Below are 19,971 nucleotides of genomic sequence, written 5' to 3' on the forward strand. Positions count from 1 at the left end.
TACAATGAGCTCAACCACAGTTGGTTGCATCAGATTCCTTTTAATTTTGTATTGGTTGCATCATACTACAATTTACTTTACCACCCTTCTGTGTGCGCTGCAAACAAGATCACGTGGTACAAACGCCCCTGAGGATACACCAATCGATGTCATGCTTTGGCTATGCGGATCCAGTGATTGGCCAATTAAGGGGACTTGTCACTACACGTTGCTGTTAAATCCAAACGCCGCTTTTGGAAGTAATATTTTGTAATAACGGTACAGTGGCTGCATAACCGGTCATCCCAGGGAACTGCCAAGCTGCCGCGTTTTGAACCAGGAATTAATAATGGCTTCGCACTCTCAGAACAACGTCTCAACCGGCTTTCAAGATGAATTCAAGTCTTTCGCCACAGATGCCATACACGTTGGCCAGGAACCGGAGCAATGGAAGTCCATGGCCGTGGTGCCACCAATATCACTGTCAACCACGTTCAAACAGTATGGCCCTGGAAATCATGCGGTAAGTCCAGATGTAATTGGCAGCACTGTGGCTTGCACTTCGTGCTTTGAGAATAGTGTTGTTGCCTACAATCAAAGAGCGTCTCCGATGAGATATCGAATAGGGTTATTTCTCGCTTAGCTAACCACCATATGCTAGGTGTCAAAGCAGCATGGAGTGTGCCTTGTCGACGGTGTACAGTGTTGGTATTAGCGCTATGTAAAGTACAGAGTCATGCGTGGAAATCTGAGACTTTGGAACAAAAACACTGCATTGATCATGTTGATTTGTGACACAGAGGAAGTGGATTTGCATGCAATTTCTCTATCATATTAACATAGTTATTATGATGGACGTAATTGGAAGTCTAGCGGATGGGACTACAGTAAACTACTTGGAACATTCTCGCGGAAGTCGGTAGTATGGCATTTGGAGTCTTGGATGCTTGTTCCATAACACGCTACATCGCTGGTTCCATAGCACACTACATCGCTGGGTTAATGCCATTGGTTTCAAAGCCATTTTGATAGTTTTGTTTAGACCACTTCCTCATGAAGACAAGTACTTAATAAAAATTGTCAATGACACCTTTTTTTTATTTTCACGTTCAATCTAACTCTCCAGTAACTGGCCAGATAAAGCCATATGCAGTAAAGACTGTTTTACTTCACATTAATAGTGACTGATTCCAGTTGAGGAAGGACAATAACAGCGTATTGTGTGTCACAGGGGTTTGAGTACAGTCGAAGTGGAAACCCTACCAGGAACTGTCTTGAGAAGGCAGTGGCAGCGCTTGATGGAGCAGAGCACTGTAGGTGGAACCCTGGATTTTGGCTTTAATGATAAACAGATTGAAAATGTTGCTAACGTGTATTTTATGTCTTGAGTAAGAATGCAGTCTGTTGCATGATGCTAATGACTGAAAAGTGATCATGGGTTGCTTGTTCATTTGTTTGTCAGGTATCGCTCTTGCCTCTGGCTTGGCTGCAACACTGACTATAACACATTTGTTGAAGTCCGGGGATGGAGTTGTGTGCATGAATGATGTTTATGGAGGTGAGATATGGCTGCATGTCATGGAGAAACACACTCACTAAGACAACGCAGATAATTATAACACATATTGATGTATCCCTGTAATTAGGGAATGTAATTACCCTTGGGTTTTACAACCCCCAAAGTCCTAAGGATTATTGGCATTGCTTGAAAAGCACACAGTTTTCTAAAGAGTCAACATTTCACAGGAACCAACCGGTACTTCAGAAGGGTAGCTGGAGAAATGGGGCTGGATATCTCGTTCGCAGACTGTACGAAGCCTGAAGTTTTAAAAGGTGCACTCAAAAAGAACACAAAGGTAAGGAAAGCCTCATTTTTCTTTTCTCTCTCTGGAATTGTTTTGTTTGACGACTTACGTTGGGTGTGTCCTTTTACTCACTCACTCACTTGTCTGTTCTGTCATGTAATTACAAGAGATTTGAGGCCCCGGCAGGTGCACTGTCACCTTAGGGTTTTGGCTCCTTGTGTGACACTCCACCCTTTGCTATGCCTAGTCATGATGACCTGACTGTGGATTATTACATGGATATGAAAAGCTCTTTAACATTTGTTTCCGTCGCTGTCAATCAGTACAGCTTGTTTAATCAGCCACACATTGTTGATCTGTCACGTCTGCATTCTTTTGAGTTTAGATTTAAATTACTTTTTTTGTTCAACAAAATCAAAGTCTGTATGTTTACCAATGACTGGAATATGATTAGGTTTTGTTTATATTACACAGATTACCTAGTGGGCCTAGTCTAGTTTCCTATCTCTTTTCTGAATTGCCCCTGGTGAACAGAACAATCAGCCCTTGGCAGTGGGGCCATGTGTTGGAACACACATGTAAACACATAAAAACTGTGTTTGACTGTTAGGAAACCTCAAACTGAAATGTGCCCTTTTTGACATGTGTTTCTGCAGTTGTTATGGATTGAAACTCCGACCAACCCCACGATGAAAGTCGTGGACATCAAAGCCTGTGCTGATATTGCACATGCACACAATAAGGACATTGTTGTCGTCGTGGACAACACATTCATGTCGGCTTACTTTCAGGTACGGGCTTTTCACAAGGCATTTACACACTCCAAAGTGACATGACACCGAGATGAACTGGGACTGCCAAATGTGGAACATTGGGGTGGGTGGGGAGGAGCATGTGTCTTGTGTGGTCAGCTGTTGGGTTGTAAAAAAGGGGGCAACACGGTCAGTGCGGTGACTGTTGTCATTTTTTTGGTCAATAGTTTTCATCAGATATAAGGCAACAAAAACAGTACCATAATTCTCCCATTGTCTTTAAACCTTTGGTCCACTGCACATGTTGTTGTGAGATGAGCGCAACCTTAATTGCTCTTGACATTTTTCATTGGTAGATGATTAACAGACGCAACATAGATGGCTTTGTATTCTTTGTTTGATCCGTTTTTAGCTTGATCTACAGTGGTCTTAACTGTTTAAAATGATATGATTGGTTGCATCAAATGATAAACGGGGGCTTCTCATCACTCAAAAACTGTGAAATAAAATTACCCTTTATTTATGTACTCATACTCTGGATGTATTCTTTTTTTTGTACAACAGCGCCCCCTGTCATTGGGAGCTGATATCTGCATGTACTCTGCAACAAAGTATATGAATGGTAAGAGCATTTGAAGTAGTCACATTTCTGGCGTTTGTGTGGTACATTGTGACTCTATAGTACATTGTTATTATGAGTAAGTATGTTGTAGTCACTCTTCTCTCTTCCTCAGGTCACAGTGATGTGGTCATGGGACTGGTCTCTGTCAATAGGGAGGACTTGTATGAGCGACTGAGGTTTTTGCAGAATGGTAAGTGTTGAAATTGAGGACATCATGTTGATCCGATTCCATTTTTCCTCTGCTGTTCACATTCACAAATGTGGTCTGTAAAAAGTTCTCAATGTTTTGTCCTGTAATAATTGTTGCCAAGAACTATTTAAAAAAAACTATACCATAACTTTGCTGAAACAAACATGATGGCCAGACAGTTGTTTCCAATAATGATGACAGTTTGTAGAGCTAAGCTTTAGTTAAAAAGCCTGCATTCTAAAATGTAAAAATGATGATTGAATCTTATTGTCTGAATCTACCTCATACCATAAATGTATCAGGGGACAACCCTATGGCGACTCTAATGTTAAAAACAAACCTCAGCACTATATATTCGTGTCTCTCCAGTACTGGCCTAGTTACACACTCTCTCCCAGTCTTGGAAAAGATTTTAAATATCTGCGCGTGCGTGCTTGCATGTGTGCGTGCGTGTGTCTTCGCGTCTACCCCCTGCTGTACCGTGTCGTCCCAGTTTGAATGCTACAACAGGGATTTTTAAACATCTTTAATTGTGTGTGTGTGTGCGTGCGTGCGTGCGTGCGTGCGTGCTTGTCCTTTCCTGTCCTGGCTCTTGGAGCAGTGCCTTCCCCATTTAGCCGCTACCTGTGCAATTGAGATTTTTTTTGCCTCGGCCCTATAAAAATGTTCTACACCCAGTAAAAACACACTGTGTAAAATATTTTGAAATTTGGATGAAGTCTACCGGGGCCACCAGCCCCATGAAAATAGAAAATAATGGTGATAGTCAAAATCTTGGAATAGAATGGACATTTCGGTGCATCAAGCAACCCAATAAAAACATATTGCCTCAGCTGTGTGATAAAAAAAATCTATGCACAGTAAAATCACTCTGTGTAAAATATGTTGAAATTTAGATGAATTCTACTCGGTCCACCAGGCCTATGAAAATACAAAATAATGTTGATAGTGATGGGCAACCTGGATTCCAAGGTCCATATTCCAAATCTAGCCAATATAATAATGAACCAGCTGACCCACTGCTAGTATCAAGCAAGCGATTGCAAAGCTGTATGACTGTTATATTTGTGTGTTTCACCTGTGGGCCTACAATTCCTGTTGGAACATCTGTACTAAAGCTGTGAATTCTCCTTAGAATGTTTTTTCAAGAAATCCCCGCAGGTCAATAGAGTACAGTCAATACAACTGTATGCGATGTTGGAAAGAGTGGCTTCCCAAAACCTGTACTTAAGTGACTTCTAGGTATGTCATGGGTATCACCAGGGTCACCAGGGTCCAGAGTTCATTGCCAAGGGCCTCTCAGGTAAGTTATGGTACTCATCTGATGGAGTAAAGTGAAATACTACCACAGGCGATGGGATAAAGAAGTAATGGCACTCTTCGATACAGTTGTATTGACTGCCTTGTAGCCTAGTCATTCCAAGGAGCATTCACAGCTTTAGTACAGATGTTACTCCATGAATTGTGGGTCCACAGGTGAAACACACTAATATAACAGTCATACAGCTTTGCAATCTCTTGCTTGATACTAGCAGTGGTCCAAGGCAGCATGGAATTGATATTGTGTTGCAAAACAGCAATTTTGCCTGAATATAGCAGTTTGACCATCAGTCTGTCCCAAAGAAACTCAAGAGAAAGAACAATCTCTTGGCGGGGAATGCATTGGCCACGGTGTAGTACGGGGGCGTTGCCTGAGGACACGAGTGGATGGAAAATTAACTCCCTTGCATGGTCATTGGTCAGTGGGTGCGATGGATGCCATTTTCGTACTCCCTTGCACATGGTCAGTGGGGGCGACACCATGATGGATAATTTGTGGCCAAGTAACGGCAGCTGTTGGTCAGCAGTAATTGCTGGGGGTAATTAAGGACAGCTGACAGACATTCACGCTGTCCTATGACCTGTTCCACAGTGAATAACATTTCCGTACTCCCCTCGCCATCATTTCCTACTACGCTGTTATGACGTGAGTAAGCCCTCTTGTCTCAAGCCTCTTTGGTACACACCCTGATAAGATATTCCTTCTGTTTGTGCTCCCAATACAGGTAATTTCACTAATTACCTCATCAACCTGGCTTAAGTGGTCATTAGGATCAGCTGGTTCATTATATTTGCTGGGGCAAATGTGTCACAGGGTTTGTCCACCTCTGTTTTAAGGCAATGGGAAACCGGGATTCAAAAGCTACAATCCAGTGCCACAGATTTCAAATTACCTGGTTTTACCTGTCCAATTGCCCTAATTGGAAAGGAAAAACTAGGTAGGTCATTTGGAATATGTGGCACTGGACTTCAGCTTTGGAATCCAGGTTGCCCATCTCTATCACCATTATTTTGTATTTTCATGGGCCTGGTGGACCCAGTAGAATTAATATAAATTTCAACATATGTAACACACAGTGATTTTACTGTGCATAGAACATTTTTATCACACAGCTGAGGCCATATGTTTTCATTGGGTAGCTTTATGCACAGAAATAGCCATTTCTATTCCACGATTTTGACTATCACCATTATTTTCTTGCTGGTGGCCACGGTAGACTTCATCCAAATTTCAAAACTTTTCACACAGTGTGTTTTTACTGGGTGTAGAACATTTTTACTATAGGGCCAAGGCAATATTTTTTCATAGGGGGCATTTGATGCACCCTAGTGTGCGTGTGTTTCTTGTCCTTCCTGTGTGTTTCAGCTCTTGGAGCGGTGCCTTCCCCTATTTGTCCGCTACCTGTGCAATAGAGATTTTGAGCATATGTAATATTTCATAACTGAGTGTGTGTTTCTCCTTCCCTTCCTGTGTGTCTCAGCTCTTGGAGCGGTGCCTTCCCCGTTTGACTGCTACCTGTGTAACCGTGGCCTGAAGACGCTGCACTTGAGGATGAGGCAGCACTTCAAGAATGCCCAGGCCGTGGCCTCTTTCCTGGAGGCAGACTCACGGGTGGACAGAGTCATCTTCCCCGGTCAGTCCAATCAGCTCTTTCTTTCTATTTAGATTCATGTTTTTGTTGTTTTTGTTTTTATTTTTGTGCTGTCCTTGTGTTTTTGTTCTTTTTTTTTCATTGTTTTGTTGTTGTTCTATGTACTGTCCTTGGAGAGAGGTCATGTGGGAGAAGGCAATATTTTCTGCTTCTGACCTGAAGTATATTAAAGCGCCTTCTAAACTATTCAAGCCATGGGAGTTAATCATAGAAAGTCAGACACAATGCCACCAAGGTTACTGAAGACAAAAAGTCACACAAAAGACTATGGAAAGTAATATGGCTGCACTTTTAGAAAGTAGATACACTTGCTTACTCTGTCTGGATGTTTCAGAAGACAATGTGGCAAAAAATTCACATAGACGGTGATGGAGTTTGATCATTAATATTGTGTGCTTTAGCATTAACGGTGCCCTTAAAAGGTGGTAAAGGGGCACTGTGCAGGAAATGGTCAAAAAAGGTACTGCAACTATGCTGCGAATTGAAACTGGGCTGCCTCTTGCCAAATTTGATCTTCACATGAAAGTTTACTAAGTAATAAACAAATATTTTCTAGTGTGGACCAAGTACAGTCATTTTTGCACCTAAAAATGGCTATTTTTGGAAATTCAAAATGGCGGACCATGGAGAAGATCCCCCTTTTCATGTATGAAAAGTGCAATTTTTCCAGTCATAATGAATACTTAGATTTTGATGATGGTGATAAATATTCATGAAAAAGGTAACATTAGCAAATGGCCAGCATGAATTCTGGAAATAAACAACTAAAAAATCTCACACAGTTTCGCTTTAAAGGTGCCCTGTGCTTCGATTGTGGCCAGAGTAGGTATTTCAACTATGCTGCTCATTGAAACTGTGCTGCCTATTGTTAAGTTGCCTAAATTATAAGTTGCAAACTAAAATGTACTTGTATGACCAAGGCAGAGTAAGTTTTGCAGCTAATGATAGTTCTGTGCAACTATTGGTTTATTATTTAGTAAATATTCATGATAAATATATGAACAAATATTCATCAACTTTGGCAATAGCCAGCACTGTTTCGATGAGCAGCATAGTTGCAATACCTACACTGGCCACCTTCCTACACAGTTCACCATAGGTGAGTGAAAAGTGAGCAATAAATGATGAATAAGTGAATGATGTCACCCACAACTCTTTGCCATTTAATTATTGTGGTTGTTGGATGGATTCGCTCCAAGTAGAGATTTGGGGGATGACATGGCGCAGTGGGCTAGTGCCCCGTACCATTAGGCCGGGGACCTGGGTTCGATTCTAGCCAGAGGATGTTTGCCAATCCTTCCACCTCTCTCTCTCTCTCTCTCTCTCTCTCTCTCTCTCTCTCTCTCTCTCTCTCTCTCTCTCTCTCTCTCTCTCTCTCTCTCTCTCTCTCTCTCTCTCTCTCTCTCTCTACTCAATTCCTGTCTCTCTCACTGCCCTCTCTGAATAATAGAACCAAATACTTTAAAAAGTACAGATTAGAATTTTAGATGTTCAAGAGTAGTGTGTATGTGTCCCCACAGGGCTCCCCTCCCACCCGCAACATGAGCTGATGAAGAGGCAGTGCACAGGCTGCCCTGGCATGATCACCTTCTACATCAAGGGCAAGCTGGAGCACGCCACCACCTTCCTCAGCAGTCTCCAGGTGACCCACAACATTCTAGAACACTCTGCTGCATAGATGTGGGTCAATGGTCTTTTTAGCTCAGATTTCAAGTGGTACAACAACAGCGAATGCCCATAAATTAATTAGTAATTGACAATTACTGCACAAGCAATGGATATGCTTCCTAGATAATCCGCTAAAAACATAAACAATCTAATCCATACAATAGTGGCTGATTGGCCGATGTTGCACCACCGAGATGTGTGCTACTCCTAAAACATCACTGACCCATACACAGTCTGTGTTGTTCTGATTAGAAGCATAGCTTTATATCTTCATGATTAAACCCTCATTTTAGTCACACCCTGGTGGTTCATCATGTTAATGAGACTGCAATAAATTTGAAAATCTTTTTCAACTGCTACTCCTTTCAAGCTCTAGGTGGAGCCAGATATATTTATTTCTGAAACCCTGTGCCTCACGTAGTAAGTTTGGCATATGATGATAAATTCAGCGAGCAGGTTAAATTGCTCAGTGGAAAGCATAACCCTGAGCCTGGAAAATTACAGTGTCTGCAGATACTGATTTAAGATGCACTGCTGATGCACGCATTGTCCTTAAAGCGATGGTTCGGAGTAGAATCACCCTAATGCCATTTGAACCGTGACACCCATCCACCATTACACCCGAAGTGTTTTCTGCCGCAGGCTTACATCAACAGAGTTGCCGTGTTATTCGATGTTTATTCCGGATAGCTTGACTCAAGCGCATATGGATCCTGGGCACCGTCTCCAAACTTTCCCCACAAAAATAACATGTCATGACACCAAACTTCTACAGTATAACAAATGTGGTTTGTACTCACAAAAAGATGAATTTGAAACTTTGTACATAGTCCAGGAGTTTATTAGTAACAACACACGAGACGATTAGCTTTTCTGCTGCTAAACATCCGTCGACGTCACTTCCTCCAGCTGGGACTGTAAGGTTTGTGTTTTAGTCCACAGCCAGGATATATGCACGAGTGTGGCATCGTCTTCTATTTATTAAACGTGGTAAAATTTAAATCCGAAGTGGTTAATTTCTAGTTGTAGCGCAAGCTGTCTTTTTGAGTTTTCCGCCTTCCGGACTCACGTGTATTTGTTTCCATCAACAAAGTCCCAGCTGGAGGAAGTGACGTCGACGGATGTTTAGCAGCAGAAAAGCTAATCGTCTCGTGTGTTGTTACTAATGAACTCCTGGACTATGTACAAAGTTTCAAATTCATCTTTTTGTGAGTACAAACCACATTTGTTATACTGTAGAAGTTTGGTGTCATGACATGTTATTTTTGTGGGGAAAGTTTGGAGACGGTGCCCAGGATCCATATGCGCTTGAGTCAAGCTATCCGGAATAAACATCGAATAACACGGCAACTCTGTTGATGTAAGCCTGCGGCAGAAAACACTTCGGGTGTAAAGGTGGATGGGTGTCACGGTTCAAATGGCATTAGGGTGATTCTACTCCGAACCATCGCTTTAAGACTTAATGTTGACTAATTTATAATATTATACTCTTCTGTACACTCCATTACCTTCACTCTTTGTCATAGTGAAGTATATCTCTTTCAGTAATTAAAGCTCTACCCTGGCTTAGAGTTGCTCACTGCTAAAGTTTATGCTCTTACATTGGCCAGTTGGCTTTGATTCTGGCATCATGGTGTTTTCCCAAGATCCATGTATTGACTGAAATCATAAAAAGGACCCTTGTTTTCCAAACCGAAACATTGCCGTCATTAGCAAACGCTCAGAAATGATTCATACTGTACCATTTTCCACATTTGGAACTCCGAAGCCTTTCTGTTGGATATGTTAGAAGGAAATTATTTTGTTTATTTAAAAACTTAATGGAGTATGGATGAAAATTCAAGGCTGAATATTTAAAACTCCTTACTCTTTTAGTCTGAGGAAGGGCCAGGGTGACCCGAAACGTCACAAAATAAAATGGCTTAAATGGGAGCTCATCTGTGTGCGGTTTTCTTCACTACCTATGGAATATTGAAAACTATCAAAAAAACTGATCTAGTCAGCTTTTTATCTATTGGAAGCTTTTTATCTATGGGAAAGTGCCTTGGATTTTCCATCTTACTCCTTTCATTGTTCTACCAAAGAGCACCTCCAAAAAGTAACTATTTGGTTTAACGCTGAAGCTCTTCAAAAACTGATATAAAATTGAATATGCGATAGGAACATCTTAAAGGTAGAGTGTGAGTGATTGTGGCCAGAGTAGGTATGGCAACTATACTATTCATTACAATTGTTATGCCCATTCCAGATTTGATAACAAGTAATAACAAAAATAACATTTACTAGTGTGACCAAAGTACAGTACGTTTTGGAGCTAAAATGTCCATTACTGGAAATTCAAATTGACGGACATTGAGAAGGCTCAACTTTTCATGTATGAGAAGCGTAATTGTCAACAGTCCTAATGAATACTAAGAATTTCATGGTACGTATTTGTGAAATGGGCAGCAGCATGAATTTTGGAAATGAACTACTAAGAACATTATGTGCTCACATTTGTAATTGTACTTTATATGTGTGGATTTACGATTAGTCAATTTATCAACTTAAAGTGCTCATTTCATGTCCTTGTGTTTTTTTTTCTCTCTCTCTCTTTTAGCTCTTTGCCCTGGCTGAGAGCCTGGGAGGCTATGAGAGTCTGGCAGAGCATCCGTAAGTACTCGATGAATAATTAATACTGTTGAGTGGCAGAATTATGATCTGCTCCCTCCCTCTAAATAGATTCAATGTAACAGAGAGGTCCTGTGCATACACATATATATATTACAGGAGACTTGTATTTTGTTTCAATAAGGTTGGAGTCATAGATCTGTGGTTTTGGATTGCTTAATTTCAACATAGCCTCTTGAACTTCTGCACCGATACACATTGTTTATAACAGTTTTGTTAAGCCTTGCTGCTGAAGTTTACCCATGAAGAACTCAAATTTTAACTGGTTACTTCATCACTAAACATGACCATAAAATGCTGGATGATATCATTTTGTGCAATAGTTTTGTGTTACTGCCTTTAGTGCACCAGGGGGCGCCAGTGTTTTGGATGTACTAATGTGAACTGCATACATGAATATGATTGAATTAGTGCCAGTAGTATTTCAGATTTCCTTCACTTTTATAAGCAAAAACGGAGGAAACCTGTATTAAAGGGAATTTCATATGATAATCTACATAACCCATTACTCAAGACTACTTTCTAACAGCCTTTATGTTTTTATATGTTTTCTATATAAATGTTTTCTATATTTTTATATGATCTCTGCTCAGGGATTTATGTTTTGGATGGGTTTGAACATTCATGGCAATTTCTATGGCTCCTGAGCCTTCTTATGTTGAGTCTATGTGTCCCCTTTGTGTTGCTGTGTGACAGGGCGATCATGACCCACGCGTCCGTGCCGGAAGAGGAGAGGATCGTCCTGGGCATCTCTGACACCCTGATCCGCCTGTCCGTGGGCCTGGAGGACGAGCAGGACATCATCAATGACCTGGACCAAGCACTTGCTGCCGCGGTATGTGTTTACAGCACACAAGCACAGTCTCTCTCTCACGCACGTACACATGCATACACAGTCTCTCTCTCTCTGTCGCTCTCTTAACCCCCACCTCACACATGCACACATTCACGCTCAGTCTCTCTCTTTCTCACATGCACAGTCTCTCTCTTTCTCCTCCCCCACCACTGGAAATTGCTGTTAAATGATTACTCCTATGACCTCTTCTTTTTCACCTTGCAGTCCCACACACACACACACACACACACACACACACACACAACTCTGTGCTTTTCATTTCACTCTGTTCTTCTCTTCTCGCCATCTCTCTCTTTAGGACTGGCACTATTTGGTCTATCTTTAGTTTTCACAGCATCTTGCACTTCCCATCACGTGTTTTCACACTCACATGTACACACCCATCCCCACTTGCACTCTCACACTCTCTCGCACTCGCTCGCTCTCTCTCTCACAGTTCATTTATGATATCCCTAGCAACCGTTAAGTTCCGTTCTGTTCCTTACCACTGTCTCGTGCTCACTCACAAATCTATTTATCACCTTTTTATGTGCCCAATCCTTGTTTACAATCAGTCACACAGGTTCCTGAAGCCCTTCTAATTTGATTTAGTTACGGTGCTGCAGTCACTCCTCTAAGAATGCAATGAAGCACCTTGTCATAACCAGTGTGCCTACTGTAGTTCATCAAATAAAGCACGCAAATGTGATCTGTTTTCTATCCAAACCGTTTATTATGCTACCACTGCTGAAGCATGCAACAGAAAAGTACTGATGTAGAATAGACTAAAGTGAATACTAGATCAGATGTTTCCCAGTAAATTGTGAATACGCTCAATAAAAACTTTTAATTGCCAATTAAAACAAATGCCGCCATCTAATGGCTTAAGTGTTGTGCGTCGACAGTTCTCTGGAACAGGACTAGTAGGTGTTAAACTAGAGGATCACATGAAGTGTTTTTCATTAAGTGGAATGCAAATTTGAATATATGTTATTTCTGCTAATTAGAGGGCATTTTAATTATAAGCTATTTGTGTTCATTAGAAGTAAAACTTTTACCCATACGTAGATATTTTCTGACTACAGTAAGCGTAGGAGGTCTTCTCCTACTGTTAAAGGAACAGTCCACCTCATTTCAAGAAATTTACTGGGAATTAACTACATATGAGCAATATGGGAATGCAAAGGATTTTTCGTCTGTGTTTGCATTGCCTAGTTTAAAAGTATAGCCAAATTAAGCATAGCAATGCAAGTCTATGGTAGCAAACAAAACATCAAAGGTACTTATGAACTACTTCACAATGAATATAAAATTCACCAGATTACAAAACGGCTATTTAATCCCATCCTGTGATCACTTGTGGCTTGATGCTAATGCTCCCATTTACTTCCAGTGATTATGCTAAGCTATGCTAATAATTCTGAAACCAACACGTCTAAGCACTGAACACACTGAGATGAAAATAATATGCACATTTCATGAATAATGGAATTTGGAAATACTGCAAATATGTGAAAATCAAAAAAAGAATTGACTGTTCCTTTAAGATCATTAGCACAGTTCTATGGTACTATTCATTGGGTTTTACTATTGAGGAATCATTATTGCCCTTTTACAATCCAGTTGTTTATTTATCTTGTTTGTTTATTTTATCTCAGGTGGGTAATACTAAAAGGATAATTTTACATTAAATATGCATCACTATTACACTATGTATTGCAGAATCTGCAGAACAAGCTTAGTAGCACTATCAGTTCATGGAACCAATCACCATCATAACTCTTTATCACCCGGTGAGCAGACGGTACGTCTTCTGATTGGCTGAGCAGGTGTCCTTTATTCCCCGGTAGCAGGACACCTATGATGTCATGCGGGCTTGCGGGCGTCCAAGTTGCTTCTTTTCTAACTTTCTGGCGAAGTGCCGTTGGTAGTTCTATCGCATCTGGTTGTCTAGTCAAGACCGCGTCGTTAGTTCTATCGCATCTGGTTGTCTAGTCAAGACCCCGTTACTAATTCTATTGCATCTCGTTGTCAAGTCAAAAACCCAGTCGTCAATTCTATCGCATTTGGTTGTCAAGTCACCCCAGCATTCTGCGCGCGTCCTTCGGCTATGCCTCCGATAGAGGCGCGTCCATTGAGAGTAATAGAAGGGCGCGTCTCACTAGATTAGGAAGTGGTGCCCATAGCAACGTACCAAGCGCAGTGGTGAATACTTTCTCACGAAGCCTTAGATCAACTTATTAATAAATTAATACTTAAATGCTGGTAACCGGGTGATAAGCGGAATAGCGGCCTTCGAGGTGTCCCTATATCAAGGGAAAATGGACTTGGCGAAGCGAACAGCCCTTCGGCTGCGCCGTCGGGCTGTTTAGAACGCTCCGCCTCGTCCATTATTTCCCTTGATATCGGGACACCTCGTCGTCCGCTATTCCATACATATTCTACTACCTCTGTTTATGCATGTGCATGCATACAGACGCACACCTCCTTTAAGTACAATACATTACTAATCTTTGTGCAGAATACAGCCTGAAGCCTTCATGTTACTGGAAGAACAATCTTTCCATCTGGCTGACATGAAGTGGTGGTGGGGTCAGGACACCGTCTTATATGATATGTATATCATGCCTGGGTCATTGCTGTCTTCAGCATACCATGCCTGGGTCATAGCTCTCTTCAGCATGTGTGTCTGCCTGACTGACCGCGAGCTGGCGGACCGCTCTGCCGTTACAGGCAATTAGCCACTGTACTTAAAGGTCTCCTCCTCCCTCGCCTGATGGTTGTGTCGTCCTAAGTGGCTCTTGAGGAAAATCTCACCGTCTCAGTTGGTTTTGACTGCTGTGATATTTATGTTCAGTCGGCCTGCTGGGAAAATGAGGGGCCCACGCGCGCTGCCAAATCAAGACAAAGTGGCCTTGGCCCTAAGCTGACAGGCGGTCCCCTACTGTTTTTTATTGATTTATTTAAATTATTTATTTGTTTATTTATACTTTGGCTGGTACTCCATCCCCGAAGAATGTTCGGTACCATACCTCTGCAGTCTCCATGTAATTGCACTGAGACTAGGTCTAAAAGGTGTGTGTTGGCAGAAATGTTTGGCCATACCTAGATGGAGGTCATGAATGGCTTATTGGCTGAACCACAGTTGTAACCCATTGGGATGCGTGTCTCAAACCTTAATCTGCTATCAACAGTCAGTCAATTATGCTCCATGTCTTCTCAGATCTCAGCACTGTAGACTAAGCAGTTTGTTTTTTGCTGCCATTCAATTCTCAATTTTCGCGCTATCTGAACAATCATTGGTGCGCCTTATGGGAAATGAGTTTGAACATTGCCGTTGTTTAACCCTGGCTGTATCTTTTTGACCCGTTTGTGTTCCAAATAAGTTGTTTGGTGCAGAGCAGGAATGGCACTTGTGGTGTTGAACGTGCTTAGAATGGTAAATTGACTGCATTTCTATAGTTTTTTTCCCAATCCTTCAAGCACTCACATCAATTTGCAACGTGCCACACATTCATTCATTCATACTCCCGCAGTGGCTGCCGCACAGGGTACAACCCTGCTAGCAGGAGCAATCGTTTAAGAGTTCGATCAATTCTTAAAGTTTCTTTTGTTTCAGACATTCAGTTTTCAGCTTTTACCTGACATGTTTCGACGGTTAGACTGCCGTCTTCATCAGAGGGTCACATGGATGTTGATGTGTGATGTGCTTTAAAAACAGCTGATGTTGTGGAGGTGTGACCTTCAGAGGTGATTCTAGGATCAGCTGGGTCCCCAAGCAAAAATTGAAAAGAATGAACATTTGAAACAAAATTACTGCTTCTACTGTAGTTAAGAATTAGTTTTGCCATCTAGGGGCTTGGGGACCCAAGCGGCTGCCTGCCTAGCCTGGTGGCAAGATACGCCTTGACCTTCCTGTCAATATTGACAGGTTTGTCACACCTCGTTGCTGTTACTGTTGTGGCCTCAGGATGTTGGTCCAGGTGAGACGGCATGTATGCTCCCTCATCCCTGTTCATGGTGGTTGGGCTGCACATTTGGATCTCTATTGACTCCTTCATCCAACAGTGATACCTGTTGTTCTCTTCTGGTATGATCCTTTCATTGTCTCAGTCAATTACATGATTTTCCCTTCTGCAATCGTCTGTTATTGCCTCCACAACATCAGCTGTTTTTAAAGCACGTCACACATCAACATCCATGAGACCCTCTAATGAAGATCGAAGTCTCACCGTCGAAACATGTCAGGTAAAAGCTAAAAACTGAATGTCTGAAACACTCTGAGGCAGAGCAGGGCTCGAACCTGCAACCCTCCAGGTGTGGAACAGGCTCCTCTACCAACTGAGCCACTACCGAACCGGAAATGACTTAGCAAAAGCATTGTCCTTCTCTGTTGGGAACCTGTCCCAGTTTTACAGCCTCCCAGTGCACAGAACAATCATACTGAGAACTCTGTATTGCAGAGGCTGTTGGGCAAATGGAGATGGATCCATTCAATGAGGCCCACTCCCCCAAGCCATGCTATTTCCCCCAACCCTCTCAGCAATAATATTATTTGTAATGGAGTTGAGAGAGAAAAAATATCCCATTATGTTTCGCTGGCAGTGTGTGTGCGCACGTGTGGTTTGTTTGTTTGTTCATTTATTTATTTATTTATTTTTATAAAGAATGGCAGGCGCTGGTGGCTAGTTAAAGAACGCAGGGTTAGTTACGTGCCCCTATGACCAGCTGAAGTGTTGTTCTGAATTGTTTACTACCATCCATAGCTGATGCATTTTTCTTTTTTATCGAACTGTGGCCAGCCATAGATTTCTACCCGCTATGTCTACTTGGCAGGGGTCCGTCTGTCCTTGCGCGGGTGTTTGCTTTTCGCTGCACTGATGGCCGATGAAAAGATGATTGCAGTTGTGATGTAAATGATAATGAAGTGCCTTCTCAGCCAGGAAAAAGCATCCAATATGGTGTTGCTGTCTAAAATACATGCATTAATCTCTCTCTCTCTCTCTCTCTCTCTCTCTCTCTCTCTCTCTCTCTCTCTCTCTCCTGTTCTTGTCCCCACCTCCTCCCTTCTTCTCTCTTGTCTTCCTTCCTTCCTCTGTGCATCTCTCTGATTTGTTTTCTCATGGACAGCATCCAAAGAAGAAATGAGTGTCCGTCGGGGTGTGGCGTACTGGTGTCTTCCATCGTGCTGCTGGCTGGGTGTTCCTTGCGCATTTTTCTGCATATGAGGGAGAGCTTTTATTGAAACACGCACACATCAGGGAACACCCCCCCCCCCTTATTCCTCTTCATGGAAAACAAAAAAATACAGCTTTCTATAATTCACATATTTTACATCATGACTTCAAAACATGCAGGGCCTTTAGGGTATATGCATTATTTTGTATTCTTTACTTCTGTTGCACTTGTCTTAAATGAAGGCTCATGTTGGATCCGGTCTTTATTCTGGTCCATCTAAGCAAATGTAACCCTAACGGTTTCTTCTGTCACTCGTCATTTCAGTGTGACTTTTGTCGTACATTAGCGTAATTAACACCGAGCCCCTGATGCCTTGTTTGCTTGCAGATGGGGTTTGGACGGAAAGTGTGTCCAAAATGATTGTCACCCAAGAGCCTTGTGACTCATGGCTTGTGCATTTAAATAAGTGCTATCTTGTTTGTCTGTGTAACATTTGACAAGAAATCCACTTTCATAAAGCCCTTCCTCTCTGAATTGTCTCAGGTTGTGTATTTGGGGGTGTGATGAACAGGATGAATCAAGTGTGCTGGGTCAGTCGACGAATGAATCACTGACATCGACAAGACACTGACCTTTTTGTAAGATTTGTCCTCTGGCTTCATAACCTGAGTGCTTTTTGGAAGCGTCTGTTTTTCAGTTTAAGTTAATTGATTATAATGTACTCTTAACTTGGGCATCCTGAAAAATGAGGCTAGTGAAATTTCGTCGTGAGATGTTTACATCAATTCAGTGTCATCAGAGATAGTGTTGCTATCAGGTTATTTACCCCTAGTTTATATAAAAATACTATTATCATTTTATTTCTAGTCAGAGCGTTACAGTAGAGTATTGTCTTTAAGTGTGTGTAACCATGTTATCACCAAATATGTTTTCGCATGTGCCTGTGTTTACAAAAGTAATTTTGTTAGCATATACCAATGTTCTGTGAGTATTGTGTCAGTACAAAAGGCTGCCTGAGCTGTTAATGCATACTGCCACTGAGGTGTTGACAATGGATTGTCCATAGTATCTAGACTTGACTAACTTACTTATGCTACCTTTTGTCACTTGCAAGCTTGCAGCGTGTAACATGCCATTGGCTTATGAGTATTGCGTCTCTCTCTTGACCTAAACTCAACTGTACAAGTGTGGGTGCGTAATGCACTCAGAATCTTCCATATTCCTGATAAGGGTACTCAAAATAGTTTGTCCAGATATGCCAGGAACCAGGATAAGAAGTCATTAGGGATATTGAATTTGGGGGAAGGTATTTACATGCAGAAATGGAGAGATATTTATTTAATATCACAATCTTACTGAATAAATTTACAGATGGTCATTGACCTGGTCTTACTGCAGTAATACCGTAATCTCAAAAGGACCATTAAGGTGCATAAATGTGCGCTGCTTTTGGCTTTAGACGTCAATGTGACAAAACTAACTCTTGTTATCCACTCAAACAGTGAACAGTAGTTATTTTGTTTGGAGGTGGGGGGTGTTGTTGTGAAGTGAGTTCATATTAAGAATTGCGAAGGAATAAGTTTCCTTTTAAGTCTTTTTTGAAGAGGTATTCATCACACTAAAGCTCCAGTCAGAGACATGACTAGCATTTGAGAAAATTCAATATTAGCAGCTTTGACCTTTGCAGTGTGTAGACCTATGTTCCCTCAGACTTCCACTGTTGTCATTGGAAACCCGCTTTGATCTGGACTTTGAGCTTTTTATTGAACGATCACTCACATTCACTTCCATTTAGCCTTGAATGAAATGCAACCCATAGTCATGTAACATTGCACAGCAGGAGATACTGGATGAGAGACCCCGGTGTCAAAAGTGGCTCATTATGTTCAGACATGCACTTATTAATTTCATGGACACGCACAACCTCAATTTCCCTCAGGATTAAAAAAAGTCTCTTCTTTTGTTACAACTAACCACAAAAGTCACATTGAAAAAAAGCCGAACTGTTCTTTGACACATTTTTCAGAGCCACATTTGATGATATGCAGGGTTGCCAGATTGGGTGTTTGGTTTCCTGCATTGGGTGGGTTTTTCTGTAGATGTAATAGCCATGGCAACCAACAGAATTTAGTGCACATTTGATGGGATTTACTGCTTCCAGGTGGTTTTGAGCATTTATTGGGCAGTCACATCTGGCAACCCTGGGGATAGGAGTGTGGGGGATGGGATGTTTAGGGTACAGAGGGTACACTCCTCCTGACCGTGAAGAATACGGTTGGATTGGTCTTTTTTCCATAATATCAATATAATATTTCAGCAATGGTCAGTTAGCTTACACTAATTACCCCATCTTGACACGTAAAGTGTGTAGTTGCTTGTCTCTTTAAGGGAAAAATACTGTCTACAACTGTTTTTCTTTTTTTTTAAACTTGTCTCCCATCTGTTGCACCCCAAAAATATAATTTAGCTAAGTAACTTCAATCTTCTGATGCAAGGATACAAGGGTAAATGAGCCAATGAACGCTTGTTATGTGTGGCCCCAATAAAGAAATGTTTCTTTTACAATTCTGCTCGTCTTCTTTTTTCTGTGTGTGTGTGTGCGTGCATGCGTGCGTGTGTGCATGCGTGCGTGTGTGATCCCTATAAAAAATATGGCATGATGTTACAACAGGATATGAAACAAGAACCACTGTGACATTGTGAAGTCAAGCACCATACACTCTCACCTGACACTGTCAAGGGTAGTCATGGGTGAGCTGTTAGGGCGTCAGACTTGCATCCCAGAGGATGCCGGTTCGACTCCCGACCTGCCAGGTGGGTGGGGGGAGTAATCAACCAGTGCTCTCCCCCATCCTCCTCCATGACTGAGGTACCCTGAGCATGGTACCGTCCCACCGCACTGCTCCCCATGGGGCGCCACTGAGGGCTGCCCCCTTGCACGGGTGAGGCATAAATGCAATTTCGTTGTGTGCAGTGTGCAGTGTTCACTTGTGTGCTGTGGAGTGCTGTGTCACAATGACAATGGGAGTTGGAGTTTCCCAATGGGCTTTCTTTCTTTCATTTCACTTCCCATGTATTTAAGACAGGCATGTTATATTCAGCATGTCATATATCAGCTATAGGTTGTTGTTTTTCCACGGATTTGTTTTAAAAAATCTCCTGTTCTTAAAGGTTGGCCAGGTGTACAAAATACACAAGGGTGGTGGGAATGGGAGTACTGAGGCACCTCTGCTAAGGCTAACCTGCTCTTCACTCTGCACTTCATGTTGCACTGTTCAGGCATTCCCTTGTTTGAGGTGT

General features: G+C 41.9%; 1 protein-coding gene across 1 annotated transcript; it reads left to right on the forward strand.

The window, feature by feature from the left end:
• The first annotated feature begins 169 nt into the window (after positions 1-169).
• LOC134451333 (cystathionine gamma-lyase-like) lies at positions 170-19,236 on the forward strand. Its single transcript, XM_063201717.1, has 12 exons — positions 170-502; positions 1,211-1,292; positions 1,442-1,537; positions 1,726-1,835; positions 2,441-2,575; positions 3,101-3,158; positions 3,271-3,348; positions 6,150-6,302; positions 7,841-7,962; positions 10,588-10,640; positions 11,355-11,493; positions 16,624-19,236. The coding sequence occupies exons 1-12, from the start codon at positions 329-331 to the stop codon at positions 16,639-16,641; spliced, it is 1,218 nt and encodes a 405-aa protein (XP_063057787.1). The 5' UTR covers positions 170-328; the 3' UTR covers positions 16,642-19,236.
• The last annotated feature ends 735 nt before the right edge of the window (positions 19,237-19,971 follow it).

This window comes from Engraulis encrasicolus, chromosome 6 (assembly GCF_034702125.1).
Source record: "Engraulis encrasicolus isolate BLACKSEA-1 chromosome 6, IST_EnEncr_1.0, whole genome shotgun sequence".
In the NCBI taxonomy this organism is placed as follows: Eukaryota; Metazoa; Chordata; class Actinopteri; order Clupeiformes; family Engraulidae; genus Engraulis; species Engraulis encrasicolus.